We start from the raw sequence: 17,621 nt of genomic DNA, 5'->3' as shown, positions 1-17,621 counted from the left end.
GAATGAAGATAGATCATGACAGTCTTTCTTCCATTAATATAAATGCAGATTAATGCAATCAAATGTGTTACTTTTTCCATAGACAAGTTACAAACACAATGGAGTATGGTTCTCAAATACTGAGGTTTCATTAAAACAGATTTTTTTATGTTCATTTTTGGGGATATATTTTGCACACCTTCTCTAGATTGATCAATTTGAATTCATTTAAGACACTAATAATTTAGTATAGTGGCAGGTTTCTTTAGATAAATGGATACCAATTTTCATCAATTATGAAAATGAAACACAGTAAAAATACAAAAAATTTGTACAAATAAAGCTGTTTACTATTCTGTAGAGTGTAGCAGCTGACTGCCTTGTGCTAAACTCTGACTTGGCAGGTTTGGGGTTTTTTTAAAATAATGTGACTAAAACCAAAACAAGATGACCTTGCCATATTCCCTGGGCTTCTCTTTTGTGTAGTAAGTAATATACTTATCCTCTTATTAATTTCTCTGTTAGTTTTCCACCCATTCGCATATCCGAAAAAAATTGAGTCAGGACGAAAATGATGAAATTAGTTTAAAAAGAATAAATCATGAAATGGTAACAGATTTTGGAGTGTAAAACCATGATGAAAACGTGCTTCATGGCTGTCCAGCTCTTTTTTGGGATTGGGATTTGTTTTTCCAGGCATCATTTCTAGACTCTGTGTATGTCACACGTGGACAATGATAGAAAGGTGAGGTAATGAGTTAATACCATGGTTCTCCTGGCTGAGGTTAAAAGCTTTGTGTGTGTTAGAAACAGTGTGTAATAGAGCTTCTGCTGTGCACTTCTCTAAAATACTGTGTTATTTTTCTTTCTTCCAGGGTTTTTGGGAAAACCACACAAAACTCATAACGGAGTATGGACCTGTTTGTGGGTAAGCTTAGCAGTGCTATCAGCTTTCTTCTTTCTGGCTCTTGCTCTTTGAGTTTGTGGGGTGGGAAAGGAGAAAATATCAAGATGTTCATCAAAATGCAGAGTGCAGTGTTTCAGTCTCGGGGACAGAGGTGGAGGATGTTTGATTACATGCAGCAAGTACTTTTGGCTTATTTTAGTTCAGCATTTGGCATTGGACTTCATTTTTTCTCTCTCTTATTTTAATTATGCACATAAAGTTTAGTCCTTTTCAGAACTGTACAAAGCTACCAGCCTTCAATATTCTCTTTTTATCTGCAAATTCTTTATACTTACAGTGAACAGTGGAAATAATAATTTGTCATCTTAAAACCCCCTCAGTTTATGAAATAGTATGAATTTGATTCAGCTGTTGCTATCTGTATTTATGCAAAATTCCTAAACTTAAAATACAATGAAGTACAGATTAGAAATGAGGCATTCCTCTCTCTATAGCTCAGCTGGGCTATCTTAGCAGTTTATTGGAAGTAAAGAGGGTTTAAGCAGTATATCTCTTCGTAGAAGCCCTTCCACATTTCTCTGAATGTCATTTCTGTTCTAAGAACTAATTACTTTCCAGTTGTCATCATTTAAAGTGGAAATGTCGTTGTTTTGTGGTATCTTCTATTGTTGTGGACAGTTGATGTTTGTAGCATAACTATTATTTCAATATATAATTATCAGGCAATATCCACAAAATATAGAAAATGTCGATTTTTTTTTTTTTTCCCCCCCTCCTGTGGTCTGCAAGGAGTTTAAGACACTTGTAAGAGAGCATGTATGAATGTCTGGGTGTGTACATATGTGATTACAAAAGATACCAATATGCTCTTTATGCTCTTCCAGCAAAAAAGCTCTAGCAGAAAGAAGTCAGGCTCAGGCATTTGATGCTCTAGTCACAGCCACCTTGTGGCATTTATGCTCAGCCCTAAGGACAAAGTGCTGCAAGAAGTGATGGAAATAATGAATTCCAAGGGTTAGGTACTTGTCTAGGAGAAAATAATACAGTGTCTTGGCTAGCCAGGAATGGGAAAAGATATTCATTAATGTGGTGGCAATTTGTATGTTGTGTAACAAATGGAAAGTGACTGAGGCTTATTATCTCTGTGACCTTTGGTGTGATGCCCTTAAATGACAATAATGTAAGAACACTGGCATTCATTCCTCAGTATACTTCCTCCTTATTAATATCATCCGTATTTTTTTTCTAAGCTGAATTTGAGACAAGTTGCTATTTAGTCATCTGTCTGCTCACTCAGCCAGGCAAGGCTATGTCACTGGAGAAAGAGATGTATAATTACAGTGTGTGAGCAGATAGAAAGTTTCATTTCTCCAATCTACTTACAGACTGTTAGGGAATGAAACCTCTGTGAGACTTGCATGGACTTCAAAGCTGGATGATGGTGGTCGTGGTCAGCCAGGATAATTCTGCCTCTTTAGGATCCTCTAGGTAGGAAGTGTGAGCAGATTGAGCATAAGTATGCTTCATTTATTGCATGCATGGAAAACTCAATTTGTGAGGCATCTAGGAGGCTAGCAGAGAAAAAAATGCTGCTTTTTGATGTCTCCCAGGAAAACAAAGCTGGATGCAAACAATGCTGTGGTCGAGGTAAGGTCTATTTGTAGTTGAAGGAGGATGTTTTAAAACCTGGCTTGTGAGCTGCTGTTCAATAGGTGGGGTATGTGTCAGGGGGTATTTATCACAGTCCTGTCAATTAAAGAAATTCCTTCTCCTTCCTTGTAAGTCTTCAGTGTGATTCTTTCTGTGGTTCTTTGAAATAGGCAAATAAATGGTAGGTGTGTTTATGTGTATACTCCCAGCAAAGTATTGGATCTGGCAGATGGAAGAAGATGTGGCATTTTTCTTTTCCCAGATTGAAAACTGCTTTCCAATAAGCATAAAGAGCAATGATCTTTATTTCTACAGTGGTGAAGTGAGTTGAATACAAATCTTTGGAACTGAAGCCTTTTTTTCTTCCTAAGGTCACTTGAATAGTCTGAATGATACCATCACAACTGTTTTCTTTTGTGTGTGAATTGGTTTCCTTGACAACAGGATGTCAAATCAACTTTTCAGCTTTAATCAAGTCAAAACAATATATCCCTTCCATTCCAAAAGGCCTCAAGTCGGAGAGAATTATTTCAAGTAAGGCTTTTGTAGGTCACAAAAGCTTTTTTTCCCTTTCGCTCCCGTGTGCAAATCCAAAGGAGAGGTGATGGTATTGATATTTTATAAAGAGAGACAATGCAAATAGTCCTCAGTTGTCAGTTTGTGTATGAAAACTGTTTTCATACAGAGGTGGCCCAAGATGGAGGCCAAGGCAGAAACAAACAGCTCTGGTTTGGTGCAGAAGCAGAGATGGAGCATTTCTATTCAACAGGGAAATCCAAGCCACTGGCATGACTTTTGAAGAGGTCCTACAACAGAGTGGTAGTCTTTGATTTAGCTATAATTTGGAGTATCTTCTATAAAAATGCTTCGTCTACAATATGTGTGCTATTTCATCATAGCAAAAACAGAGTTGAAAAAAATCCTACTTGGAAAACAATGTACTGATACATATTGAGATTTGCCTTGAATATTCTTCTATTCACATAGGAGTTCTGCAGAAGAGTAGCCCTGTTTGCTGTGAAAGTTAGTGATTTACACCACTCATTTTTGGATGAATATTGATGCTTTGATACTTTATTTTCACCTCCACCATACCCAATTGTTCCATTTCAATTGCAAGTTAATGGCTACTGTTTGCAAATAGGTGATAAAAGCAGACAGAGAAATAAAGAGGGACAATATATTTTATGGAATCAGAGAAGCAACTACTACAATGTGAGCAGAGGTATATAGAGAGAGATAGTTTTACTTTCTATATACACTTCATATGCATTTGACCACTCTACTGCAGTTGCATCATTATGGCTTTACAGAACTGTAAGCATGTATGGCTGATTTGGAGTTAAAGAAATCTGCCAAAATAAGTAATATATTCTTCGCCCAACAACATACTACCAGTGATAGTAGAAAATATGACACAGCCCCCTGATTGCTCTGGGATGATGCAACTTATTCTGCCTTTGACTGTAGCAATGCATTTGGGCATGGGGAAGAATGTAAGAGATCATAACACAGACCTTGCTGTGTGTAATCAAAGAGTGAGAACAGATTAAAATTCAGTGCCATTTGTGGGGTGACACTCTTTCTTTATGTTGTTTTGCATCTGAAATAGCTTGCAGCAGGTAAAACCCTATTGACTTGAACACTCAACTTCAACCTGCTGTGAGAAGTCTGAAGATGTCTGTAGTAGAAGCTCTGTTTTGTCACTGGTGGGGCTTGGGGCTTTCCCCTTTAGTGGATGGAAGAGGGACATGTGTTTCTGGGACTTGGCATCTGGAACTTTACTCAAAGCCTTTTCCTTCCTTCTGCCCTCATCAAATACCTTGGGACAAGCCTAAGGTGGATAGGGCAGGATCTCCTCCTGCAGGGAGCAGCTGATGTCTTCATCATGGGCCGAATTTAACTGAAGAAACGATGTCTTTATTGCTATTTTAATTTCACAAAGTTTTTTAACCCCTCTATTTCTAGCTTTATTCTGCTTTCTGTGGAAAAAGTAATCCCAGGACGAGTATTCTCATCTCTGTTTCTGAAGGCTTATATAAAGAGATAACTTAGTTTTATGAAAAAATCTTATCCTGTTTAATTTCCTCTTTTGCACTGGGGTGGTCAGTGGACTCACTACCTCTCTTGTGGTACTTCCTTTAGTTTGATATTTTAAAGAATTTACTTTTCATATTTCAGCTAAAGAAAATCACATCTGGACAATTATAGGGAAAAACAAGCTTCATGTTGCTGTTTCATAGCTCTTCATAGTTTCTGTTTCACACGTAACATGACAAGAATTTTGGTAGCCTCACTTGCCTGGATTTTTGTTTTCTGAAAGAGCAGAGTATTTTTTGGCTGGTGTCAGGTCTTTCATATTTCATCAAGATTTTTTTTTCTTCTCACTGTTTTTTCCTTTATGTGTTGTGGTAAGGTTCTTTGAGTCTATTAAGATTGTTGACCAGCCCCAGAATTGCTGTTGTGGGTTAGAGTTCTCTTTCTTTCATTAACTATCTGCAAATTGTACGGTACAGCAGAACCCCTAACTTTGAACACATGAGTAATCACATTAAAGTCAATGGTATTACTCAACATGCTTCAGGTTAACCAGAAGTCTGTCTAACTTGCTGAATCAGACCCATAAAACAATTGCATTTGTGCCTTAAAAATATTTTTAGTGCTGTTGGTACACATAAACACCTAGTTCTATTGTACCTGGAAGAAGTTAATGGGGAGAAAAATATTTCTCCTCCCTCCCTACCCTCTTTTGATAGCACTTTGTATGTAGACAATTTAGTTGCTCTCCTGTGAAATGTGTTAGCCATTCCCTCTGAAATGGAAAATATTATTGCATAAATGGACAGAACAATAGGACAATCTTAATGTTTTTAAATTAAACTTTCAGGTGCCTTTTTTTTTAATTATTATCACTATGAGGATTTGTTAATAGTAGCCTATTTTTTTAAAAGTTGTCTTTTACAAAAGAACTGAAACCCAAAAAGAACTGAAACTCCTGGCAGAAACTCCAGGGCAGAATTCATGGTACAATGCTACATCTCCATCTGAATCCACACACTTAACCATAATTAGGTGTTGGTTATAGTTGGCTCCAGTGGTTAAATCAAGCTGCTGGAACAAGCCCTGGGAGTCACTTTTGGGTATATCATCATCAGCTTCTCCTCTTGTCTCTAGAGTTAATTGGTCTTAAAAGCATAGCCTTCTGTGGGACTGATGCCTAAAAATTTACCCAAAAGGTGGCATACCACACTGTTCTGAGAGCTGGAATCTGTGTCACTGTTACAGGTGGAATAGTTTTTGTGGCTGCCTGATCATTATTGGAGTGTTTTACATTCTGCATAAGCTGATCTGTGGGCTGCAGTTTATTGGCCAAATTTACGGTACGTTAGTTGACTAGTTTAATTCTGGCATGTTTTAAATGTACTTAGTTCTCTGGAACATTGCAAATTGATACCTGGTGTACTAGTAATGTCAAAGGTATTTATTAATGAGCAGCTCATAGCCACAGACTGTTGTGTAGATTGTGACCTCCCATGAGAACTGTGCAACTTGAGCTTGTGTACTCTGTGATGGTTCTTGATTTGTTACTATAGCCTCTGACTGTCCCAGTAGGGTCCAGGGACATTTGTGTTCTATGTATACACAGACAGAACTCAAAAGCCCATCAATAAGTCACAGTTCCAGCCCTCAGGGCAGGCAAACCCATTTGGATGGAAACCTTTGGTGCAAGTGGTGATCTCTTCTGTGTGCAAAGCTCTCCCACTCCTCTCTGAGGCTCCAGACGTGACCTGGGGTGGCTGAGCTGCAGGCATGTGCTCGCTGTAGCGCTTTCTCCCAAGTTTGTTTCCTCCATCCAATCCCTTCACGACTCTACTGCAGCTGTTTAAGCCAATGTAAGTCAAAGACCTGATGTAATCTTTTACACTTCGGGAAAGAGAGTGCGAAGTCCAACTGTATGAGACAGGCATTTTATGTGCTCTTGGCAAGGCAGCAAAGGACACTGCCTGTCGCCTGCACCGTGTTGCTGATGCTTGTTTCTGTAGTCACGGTGTGTGCAAGCTGCTGTGATCGTAGCTCCAGCAAATTACTGTTTGTATAGGGGAAGCTCTCCTGGTTGGTATGGCTCCACTGATGGATTTGGCTGGACACAGGACGGCTCTGAGAGACTGGCCAGAACTGTGTCAGCTCCTACGATTGTACCATATCTTAGCATCTGAGGAATCTGATTAAATCTTGGTCTGCTTCTGTGTGTGCATATAGCAGCCTTGGCTAGGAGAAGGTTTCACCTCCATTTTCTCCTGCAGAAGTGTTTCTTCTTGGTTCCTTGCACGCTGGTGCTATGCAGCATTTAGCTGTTGAAGCATAGTCCTTGTGAGCTCCCTTTTAGGAGTATTTGAAAAGTGAAGTCTCTTTTGAGAATGTGCTAAGGAGTGTTTTACAGCTAATATACAGCACAGGTGATCTTTGATCTCTGCTGCCTGCTTCTTAGCTAATTAATGGTTAAAATTATAGTTTTCAAGGGAATGAGACTGCTAAACAGATTGCTTCTTCTTATCATGTTACACCTGCATACCACAATGTGTCATCCTCATTCAAGGAAGGGGGAGGAAATATTCTGAGTTACAAAAACTAGTTTCTTAGACTCAATTGCACATTGCTCTACCATCTTCATTATCTACTGGAGCCTGTATTTGTTAAACTTCTTAAGAAGGTGTAAAGTCCCTGTTGTCATTTCCCCCCCCCCCCGCCCCTTTCCACCATTTGGAAAGAAGCAGGTGGGGAGCTTTTAAAAGACTGAAAAATCTGAGGCATTATTTCAGTATACCAATCCTCCTAGAAGGTATGGGAAACAGCAGCGTTGTAGATTTAGCTGTGCATATTAAATGCTTTCATTAGAATTTCCTGCAGTACTCAGAAGTATTGATGCAAACCTAAAGCAGATACATGCAATATGCAATGTTCAGTAGCTATTAATGGTCTCTGACTTCACTCACTGTGTATCTGATTATGAACTGGTGTTCCCAGTGTCATGCATGGTAATTTTTTAATGCATTTCCTGAATAATTTCCCCTCAGTCTGCATAGAGGGAGGAAAATGCATCATGCCTCCCTCTGTGTGTGTGTGTGTGTGCCCTTCCCATTCTTGGCAGCCTTTGAAGGAGATCAACTTTAATGCTCAATTCAGGTACTTCTCCTGCCTGCCTTGGTCACTTCACAGGAGAGTCAAATTATTGCCTCTCCAGGTGACTCCCTAATGCCAGTTTCCCCTTCTTTCTGCCAGCCCAAAGAAATCCAAAAGCAGCTTGTGACTGTTTTGTGACTGTGCTATGAGAAGCATTGAGCAAAGGGGATTTCCCTTTTCCACAGATGCCACACTGGAGTCTGGAGAAGGATCCAGAGAAGAAACTGCAGATAGCAGCCTGTTGTATTTGCCTGTTGTCTGCAAGCCTAGTACAGGCTGGAGCATCCATGGCTCTGTCCCCTTGTCATGCCACCTGCTAGGAGCCCCAGGATGCATGTGCTGGTTAGACCTTCTCTGCCCATGCTGGGGAGCTCATGGGTCTTCTGCCCCTTAGGACAACAAAGCGTTGCACAGGAATGGATTTGGGATATCTATTAATTAGTTTCTTAAAAATAGTTATATTTTCCTTTGTGAGGATGACTACCCTTTGCCAGCTGTCTACAGAGGCATTTCCTATCGAGTGCTGCCCTCAATGCCGTTGCTCAATGGTGCCATCACTTCGTTGGGGTTTGTTCTGGTTTTGGCTTTTTCCATTCACGACCTTGACTTGTAGGATCTGTATTTATGCTTTTTCATACTTCCTTCCCTCCCCCCCTAAATATTTGCTCTGGATTTTTCTTTCTCTTACTTCTCTCCATCCTCTTTAGCCCTGTGCTATCTTTCCTTCATGCTCTAATTTTTATTCCTCCCTGTTTTTCTTTTCCATGTTGAGTTGAAAACAGTAACATGACCTGACAATTTTAACGTTATTCCAAGGTTTTTATGTAATTCCATAAATCTCTTCATTACTTTTTTATTGTTTTGTCATATATAGGTTTTAGTTTTTCCTCTACCTTATTAGTCTGGGGATCAATTTTAGTCTACTATATTTTATTAGTAGAAAGGGGAACAAAATATCTCCTTTTTCTTTATTGGTTTGGCACCATCTTAAAATTGCCCTTTTTCTCTGTTTGACTACCTCTCTTCTTTCCCTGGAGAGTCTGCTTTATGTCAGACCTTTTGCTGGCAGTGAACTGGGTATGATTTCAACAGGCAATAGGCAAAAGTATACCCCACTGCAGAGGAAGAAGCTGTTTTCAGCTGTTACTTTGTTCATTTGGTTTTTCCTGTCTTGGGGAGCGTGGAATGAGCTGAGCCACCATTACCCTGGGGATTGTGAATCTTTCTTTCCCTCCAGTAAATTGAGTGGCTAAACCTGAAGGCTTGTCTTGAAGGAGGATTTATTTTAGTCATACTTATAAAATTCTACAAGTATAATTAAAAAGCTATAGTAATGTCAAAAACCCTCCCATGCAGAGACACAGAAGGTCTGCAATGACAGACACTGCATCAGGGAAAAGACGGGCCATGACCCCCAGCAATTATAGGGGGATACTCCCACAGGAGTTTTTTCTAGTCTAACTTAATAAAGATTCAAATCATGTCTTGTCCCAGAATCTCCTCTCTGCCCCATGCAAACAAGCCTGAAAACAGTGGTCTGGACCTTCAAGCTGTTGTTTACTTCAGTGTAGCTCCATTACAGGCATAGAGTCATGACTATTGGAGCATCTTGACCCAATGTTTTTAAGTCTCTCTCATGTTATATAACTTCAAACCTACTGAATAAAATTAGGTTTTGTACAGCAAATTTTAAGACATACCCAGACCTCTTAAAGTAGTTTACAGTAAAAGGAGTGAGTTGGGAGCAATGTTCTGACTGTGTAGGTCGAGCAGCAGAAATTTTATCACTCAGCAATAATCCAAGCTTTTCTGTCAATGTTGGAATCTATTTTATTGAAAGAGGATCTTGGCAAGGACACTGGGAATTGCTGCAGAGTCTTTCAAAGTGACATTATGAGAGGATCTTGGTTCTTCGGGACCTTTTATTGTACAGAACATCTTATGAAATACTCTGTGTGAAGGGCCAAAGTAAAATGTTACCAAAGCTGCCTAACAATTTTATATGTTCACTGGCTGTCCATTTAGGCCAGTAGGAAATAAGCTATGTTTGGGGCAGGAGAAAGTAGGTCTTCAAGTGCAGTACAGAGACAAATGTTTAACTAGGTCAGATGGTAATGTAACATCACATGGAAAGGCATTAGTTTTTAAATATTAAATTCTATTAAAATAATTTAAATTTTTTTTGAAATAGAGAAGTATATTACAAAATGGGGAGATTAATATTTGAATTACCTAAACTTATCCTTACTACATACGTATATTTTCTTCTGTCTCAGTGGCATTATATTTGCTTTTGTCCTGTAACTAATACAACTGGATTTTCATCAGTAGTGAAGAACAGAAGCTTGTGAAAGTACCATAATTTTCATCCTGTTCATTTCCTAAGGAAAATATTTAAATAAATATGCAGTTTGTAAGCCTTGGAACAGACCCTGACACCCCTTTGATACACCACTGTGTTTATACCTACTCCCAGGACTGCTCTGGGCATTGCATTCAGTGTATTTCCCAATCTTTTGCCTCTTCTGGGCTTGCCATTTTGGATATTGGATTTCTGCAGGCACACATGCATTCCCTGCACTGGCTGGCACATGCACACGGCTTCCCTGCGCTCTGAAATCCACAGGCTGTCCCTGCTGCCGGAGGAGTGGAAGCAGCAGATCACACTGAGGTCAGAGGACAAGGAGTGTTGCTGGCAGTGCTAACCCTGCCATGCAGGCAGCATTGGTCTGGAAGGTCTCTGCTGGATTTAAAAGGCTCCAAGTGAGAAGAGCCTAATCAATAATGGCAGATATTAAAAGTGGTGCCTTCTCATGCTTTCCTACCTTTTCCCCCTTTCTTCTTTGCCTACAGGACACGAAGCATCTGAATCCCCCAGACGATTGCTCATGCATTTACATTTTCATTTGCTTGGTTTATAGCAGGATTGTTCCAGCTTTTGGGAGGGGCAGCTATCAAAGATGTACAGGCACTGCCATTGTGTTTTATTGTTCCAGTCTATTTTTCCTTGTGAATGTAGGTGGGAGTTTTTCAGTGGGTTGGTTTTCTGTTTTTTTTTTTTTTTTTTTTTTTTACTTTCTCTTTCTTCTAAGAATTTATAACCCTTTTATTGTCAGTCTTCAATCATTTTTGATAGATCAATATATTTACTTCAATGATGGTTCATCCTACAGTTGTGCTTGTATTCTTTTTTTTTTTTTTTGCTTTGTTTATAGGGGTTATGAATAGATGCAGGGATTGTATCTCTGCTATACCTCTGTCATTGCATGAAGATCAGGTTGCTTGAACTTGGTCCAGTGTCTTTATATTTAAAAGGAATATTAGGTGTATACATTGCTCTGTGTTCAAATTGACTGGTTTTTCCTTTTTTCTAAGTAGACTTTGAGCAATTTAAAATGCCTTTTTTTTTAAGAAATTTTCTCAGGATTCTTAAGTATGACTGCTGGTGTTTCATGTACACTCAACTGTTTGGAGGCAAGGGCTAGAGGAAACTGCTCCTGCAGACTTCCGAGATCCAGAGGGTTTGGGGAGTAACATAGCAAGGCAGTGTGAATGATAACATGGACTCAAAAATGAGGCAGGTCCGTGGGAATCCTGTGGTCTCCAGCCAAGCAGCTATGACTGAGGCAGAGGGGAGATATTCTTGAGGGCTACATGTCACTCATGTCCCCAGGCAGCCAGATGTGGGCCTGGGACAGCTGTTCAATGCAGCTGTGAAGAGAGCTGAGGAGCTGAGGTGTGCAGAGCAGTGTCAGTGTGATTTGCTGTGATCTAGGTGGGGGTCAGTAGAAGGAGTGGGTGAATAGGACCTGTTGGTGAAGGTGAAAGGATACGCCTGTGGAAGAGAGGGCTACGTGTACTATTCCACCCCCAGGCATTTGGGTTGTTTCATGAGACAGTGAGGTATATGCTATTTGTTATGCAATTGCCCCCTTCTCCCACCACAAAAAAGGGGGAAGCAAAGGGAGTGTGTTTGTTACAGCTGATAATAGGTACAACATGGAAAATGGAAAATACGTCAGCTAGGCAGTGCTCTCACTAATATTACTGTTTGAAACATGATCTGTATCTTATGACTACACATTAAGTATGGGGAAAACCCCCTGAACCTGCACAGATTTCAGCGAGGTTTAATAATTTAAGCCAGGTGAGCATATTAGCTGTTTGTAGGATGTAATCCCCATAGTTGCTTTACCAGAGCCATATGCACTCTGGGGTTTGGTACATTCATTTTTAGGCTGAAATAATTTTCCATGTTATGAAAGCCGTGACTCAACTAGCTCTCAGCAGCGCGTTGTCCATTTGTAGCAGCAGATTTTCCTGGAAGTCATTACTTTGGAGTGCCATTGTCAGCTGTACACATCACTCCTGCTCTTCTTGTCCTTTGTGGTGCAGATTTGCTCATTGTTGTTAGTGAGGATGTTACTGCTGATACACAAGCTATCAGGTTTTTCTGTTCTTTTCTTTCTTTTCTATCTCTGTTGAATTGCAGTTTCCTTTGTCTTCTGCGTGGTGCACTGAAAGAGGTTAGGAAATTTATCATGGTTATTTTTAATGGGTTTTTAAAGTCCCCCACAACACAGGTTGAATTGATTCAGGAAAATTTCCTGGAGCTGTAGCATTGTACTATTAAAAATAATTTTATCATTGCAATTTTTCTGTAAGAAAATACATCTATTTTTTTTCCTTCTATCCTATAACAAAACCCTGCTTTCTAATGTTTCTCCATGGTCAGATATTAGCCATTTCCCTAGATAATTTAGGTTGGTCATGTGCATTTTTATTGTAAAGAATTCTGCTAGTGGTTTCATGATAAATGCATCAAGCACTGGGAAATTACTTTTATTAGTGTACATTTAATAATGCATTAACAAAATAAATGAGTTTGTGTGTGTGTTTATCTTAAGAATGTATAGAAAAAGTACATGCTGCTATAGGTAAAAAATTAATCTTTCCTGTGCGCATTTTGTATGCTGTAGCATAAGAAAAGTACATTCCCAAGAGCTCAGTAGGTGGTTACTGCCTTTTTTTTTCTTTGTTTAGACATATTTTTTTTTTAGGCAGATTGTACAAGAAAAGCAAGTCCCAGTGACTGTCCCCCTCGTGGCCAGTCTGACAAGCCTTTCCTTCCCTAAGTAAGGCTGTGCATTGTTGGCTGGGATCTGTGTCTTTATTGCACGCAAACCAAATGAATGAGTTGCTCATGGCTTCCCCACTTATGAAACCCTGCTTTTAAACTTCAGATATTTTCAGGCTAGTAACCATGACCAAGTTAAATGTCACTTCTTATTCTACAAAACAGTCTATTACATGTGTAGTTACATGAAATTCAATTTCGCTTACTCATTCCATCATGCTGTGTTTATGATGCAACCCCCCCCAGTCTATTGAGTCCTATCCATTATTGAAGAATTAAAATATTCTAATATTAAGACAGTATTATTTCAGAAATGCATGCATCTGCATTAACATAAGCAGAGCAAAGGTATTGAGGGATGGTGTACAATATAATGTAACTCTCTCATTGATTTAAGATCGAAATCCCAGTAAGAAAGAGTAGACTGAAAGAAAATTATGTACATGTTTATTTCAGATACATTCAAAAATAAAATATTGTTTTGTCCACCACTGCTGATCCTATTTACAGGAGGCAGATGAGCTGTCTTGCCTATAAAAAAGTGAAAGATAAAGTGCAAAATTAAAACAAACAGAAACAGCCTGCTGATATTGAATGTCTCTGTTCTGAACGCTGCTTTTGAAGATACGTATGAGGACATGACTTTTCAGCAGACAGGGGTACTTGGTGAGTTCTGAAAGCCTTTTCTTTCCTTCAGGGCTAAACTGGAGAAGTGAAGAACTCCAGTTGCAGTTGAGTTCTGGCCATGATAAGTAAAGCATACATGAGATGAAGGTCGCAGAAAGGTAGAGTTAGGGATGGCTCTTCTGTGTACCCTGATGTCAGGTCTCAGGGAGGAATGATAACACAAACCTCAATTTTATCATAGTCAGAAATGCTTTATGAGAGGCGGAAGTCAGATCACTCGGTTTTGTTTTAGTTGCCCTGAAATGTTTGCTTGTGTGAAGTTTAGTGGTGGGTGTGTAACTATAAACTTTATTACACTTGTGCTTTTATTGTAGTCAACCTGCTTTATCGCCTGCTGTATCTTGTGATGTCGTAGTATCGCAAATGATATTTAAATCCTTTGACCGCCTTCCCGTTTCATTTTCTCCGTATGATTGCACATATGCTCTCCTCCTTTTGTCTCCTGGCCCCAAATTTTTCTTGGTTCCTGCACAGTGACACACAAATGCTCCCCTGCTATCTGGGACACTGAGGATCCTCCTTGGCTTCATGGACACGTGTTCAGATATGTCCCCCATACTTTGCTCCTAACTAGAAATGAGCATAAGCATTCAGCAGATCCCTATACCTACCTTATGCGGAAAAAAAAGAAAAAAAAAAATTGAGAAAAGGTTACCTTTGTTTAGATCAAGTAACATTTTCTGCTTATCCTCCTCAGCCATCTTGTAAGTTTTTTCATTTCACTCTACTGTAGAAACAGGTAGCACTGTTGAATATAAATATTTGACTCATACAAATCCATACAAATGAACACTGTGTTCATAGTAGCAAGTAAAGTTTGGAGACACAGAAAGTTTGCTATTTTCCAGAGGTAGTCTTCCCTAGAAATAATAATCCAGTGTTCTGGAAATAGTAACCTGATGGTTTTTCCCTCGGGGTATGGCAAAGGAGTACTTTAGTAGTGAATTAGGTGCAAAGAGCAAGAGATGAGACTGTTCTCATGCTGCATCTCGAAAACCCCCAGAAAGGCCGGGCACAGAAATATGCTGAAACCCACAGGAAACGCCTGCTGCACCATCACATGAGGTCAGTCAGGCGTAGCGCACTTTAGCGAGCGCAGACAAAACAAGCTCTGGTGAAAATGCCACAGTCTAAACACGAGTAACAAAACACAGACTAATACAGCCCAAGCTTGGTGGGAAGCACCATGGGAAAAGATTTAGCAACATTCTTCTGGCACTCTTGCTGAGGTGAAGAGCTACGAGGACTTTCAGCGTCACCCAGTCACAATAGCACCATGCACCCACACAGGAGGAGTGACTGGTTTCTTATTAATATCACAGTACTTCTCATTTCCAGTAGCATCCTGTAAATGCAGTACCCTATTTACAGCTTTCATTTGGCATTAATGAAGTGGAATACTGATGCAGCTAATCAGCGCTAGCGGTATGATGCAAGCACGCGGAGCGGCGGCAGCGGCGGTGGCAATCATCTTAGCCCAGTTGGCAGGATAAAAATAACCCCTGCCAGCCCTGGGAAGCGGCAGCTCCCCGGCTGTGGAGGAGCACAGCCCATGACCCCGTGGCTCTGCGCTGCCCTGGAGCTCAGCTTCTGCTGCAGCCCACCTGAACAGAGAAAAGAAACAATTGTTATCCCTGTCCATCCATTTTGCTGCTTCTCTCCCCAACCCCTGAACATAGGCATGAATTTTTGTACTTGCACTTAGGTCTGGACTCAGATTGCCTCCAAAACCCAAGTGGATGTAGGTTGCCGAATATGCTGTATAATTCAGAGGTGTTTTTTTTTTTTTTTCCCTCTTCGTGGCACTTTGTGAGCTTAATTTAATCTCTGTCATTTCTTATACGTGGGTAAATGTCATCTACTTCATTTCATGAATGAATTAACACAGCCATGCAGAGGCTGTGTCTCCTGCACTGCTCACTTGGAAGGGGGAAGGGATTAGTAAATGTGTGTGACACCCTCAAGCTGCTAAACCCCAGGGTTAGAGATGCTCAGAAACAGATTTCATTTGCACTCTGGTATAAGTTACTTGAAAGACTCTACCAGCTCTGTACCTTGTAATGGCCTCAATCAGCCCTCCTTCTCCTTATTGTCAACCCTAAATATATTACTTTCTTACCACAAGTCTCTTACTGCACCTGACAAGGGAGGAGCTCCTTTAAAAATAGCTGTGCTTTTAGTGGTGGGGAGAAGATAAATAATCCCAGAATTTTCTTCCTTTTTTTGATACTTCCTTAAGCACGTCAGAAAGCAGAGGCCTTTTGGCAAGGTGCGAGTTTGAGATAGTGCAGAGGTTCTTGGTATGTGGAAGATAGCATTTTTAATCCCGGGTGTGTGGACAAAGAGTTGGGTGCATAACCATACAGAGCAGCGCAGGAAGCGTGTGTGAGCAAGCATTTTATGTTACGTGATATTTTTAATGCATCCAGGAATTAAATTAATAGTCCTATGTGCTTATTTTAAAGCTTTCACAACATGAAAAGAAACGTAGCTCATTGAAAAAGGAAGTGAGGAACAATTTATTCTTAAATAGAAATTGCTGTGGCCATGTCTCTTTTTTTTATGAATTTACACAATGGGTTGGATTAGTCTCTGGATGAGGTGCGTGAGTGTGTGTGTGTCGGCAGAGCTGTGCTTTGAAACTTTTCTCTGTGCCTGAGACTTCTCAATGCTACCAGGGCTTCATTTTCATGTGCAGTAATTTCACCTGTTTCTAGGGTGTTGTGGTTTTGGGGTGGTTTTTTTTGGTTTTTCTTAAGTGTTAATGAGAGCTTCATGGTTCTCTAATCTGGAGATACTCAACTTGTGAGTGCTTTATAAAAGTAGTCCAGGGAAGCACCTTGCCAGCTAGAGTCACAGACTAGGATGCAGAACAAGTGGCACAGGAGTTAGTTCCCAACCATCCCAAAGAAAGCTGGCATGGGATTTCCAGGTGTATGTAGCAGCTGAGAAGCTCTGTTCTCACAGGGTGTCAACAGGAGGACAAAAAAGGTGATTGCTGGCAATTCCCATCTCCTCCACACCTGCCTGTCCCCCAGTCCCTCAGATGGAAAATGGAAGATGTTACTTGTTTTCCCCACTGTCACTCCAGGTTATTTAAGTTGTAGGCTCCACAGGCCTAGAATAAGATTTCTGCTTATGAGTAACTCCTGTGAAATTAGGGCATGGGGATCTTGGAGACCTTTAGCTGCTAATATAACACAAATAATAATGGGACTTGTGGTATTTGACAAATTTGTCCCTCTCCTTTCCTCTCCTTTCCTCTCCTTTCCTCTCCTTTCCTCTCCTTTCCTCTCCTTTCCTCTCCTTTCCTCTCCTTTCCTCCTCCTTTCCTCTCTTTCCCCTCTCCTTTCCTTCCTTTCCTCTCCTTCCTCTCCTTTCCTCTCCCTTTCCTCTCCTTTCCTCTCCTTTCCTCTCCTTTCTCTCCTTTTCCTCCTCCTTTCCTCTCCTTTCCTTCCTTTCCTCTCTTCTCTCCTTTCCTCTCCTTTCCCTCTCCTTTCTCTCCTTTCCTCTCCTTTCTCTCTTTCCTCTCCTTTCTCTCCTTTCCTCTCCTTTCCTCTCCTTTCCTCTCCTTTCCTCTCCTTTCCTCTCCTTTCCTCTCCTTTCCTCTCCTTTCCTCTCCTTTCCTCTCTCCTCCCTTCCTTCCTTTCTCTCCTTTCCTCTCCTTTCCTCTCCTTTCCTCTCCTTTCCTCTCCTTTCCTCTCCTTTCCTCTCCTTTCCTCTCCTTTCCTCTCCTTTCCTCCCTTTCCTCCTTTCCTCTCCTTTCCTCCTCCTTTCCCTCTCCTTCCTTCTCCTTTCCTCTCCTTTCCTCTCTTTCTCTCCTTTCCTCTCCTTTCCTCTCCTTTCCTCTCCTTTCCTCTCCTTTCCTCTCCTTTCCCTCTCCTTTCCTCTCCTTTCCTCTCCTTTCCTCTCCTTTCCTCTCCTTTCTCTCCTTTCCTCTCCTTTCCTCTCCTTTCCTCTCCTTTCCTCTCCTTTCCTCTCCTTTCCTCTCCTTTCCTCTCCTTCCTCTCCTTCCTTCTCCTTTCCCTCTCCTTCCTCTCCTTTCCTCTCCTTTCCTCTCCTTCCTCTCCTTTTCCTCTC

At 40.6% G+C, this 17,621-nt stretch overlaps 1 protein-coding gene across 6 annotated transcripts in view; it reads left to right on the top strand.

Annotated features, from left to right (window-relative positions):
- TBXAS1 (thromboxane A synthase 1) overlaps positions 1 to 17,621 on the top strand; it is a 262,387-nt gene that overhangs the window by 110,809 nt on the left and 133,957 nt on the right. For all 6 annotated transcript variants that reach the window (XM_010410436.3, XM_010410438.4, XM_019292584.3 and 3 more), the window contains one exon: positions 855 to 907. In XM_010410436.3, coding sequence (XP_010408738.3) covers positions 855 to 907 — 53 coding nt within the window. The remainder of the gene's footprint in view (positions 1 to 854; positions 908 to 17,621) is intronic.

The sequence above is a fragment of the Corvus cornix genome, chromosome 1A (genome assembly GCF_000738735.6).
Source record: "Corvus cornix cornix isolate S_Up_H32 chromosome 1A, ASM73873v5, whole genome shotgun sequence".
Taxonomy (NCBI): Eukaryota; Metazoa; Chordata; class Aves; order Passeriformes; family Corvidae; genus Corvus; species Corvus cornix.
The sequence above is the reverse complement of the archived record's forward strand: the minus strand, read 5'-3'. Positions and strand labels throughout refer to the sequence as shown.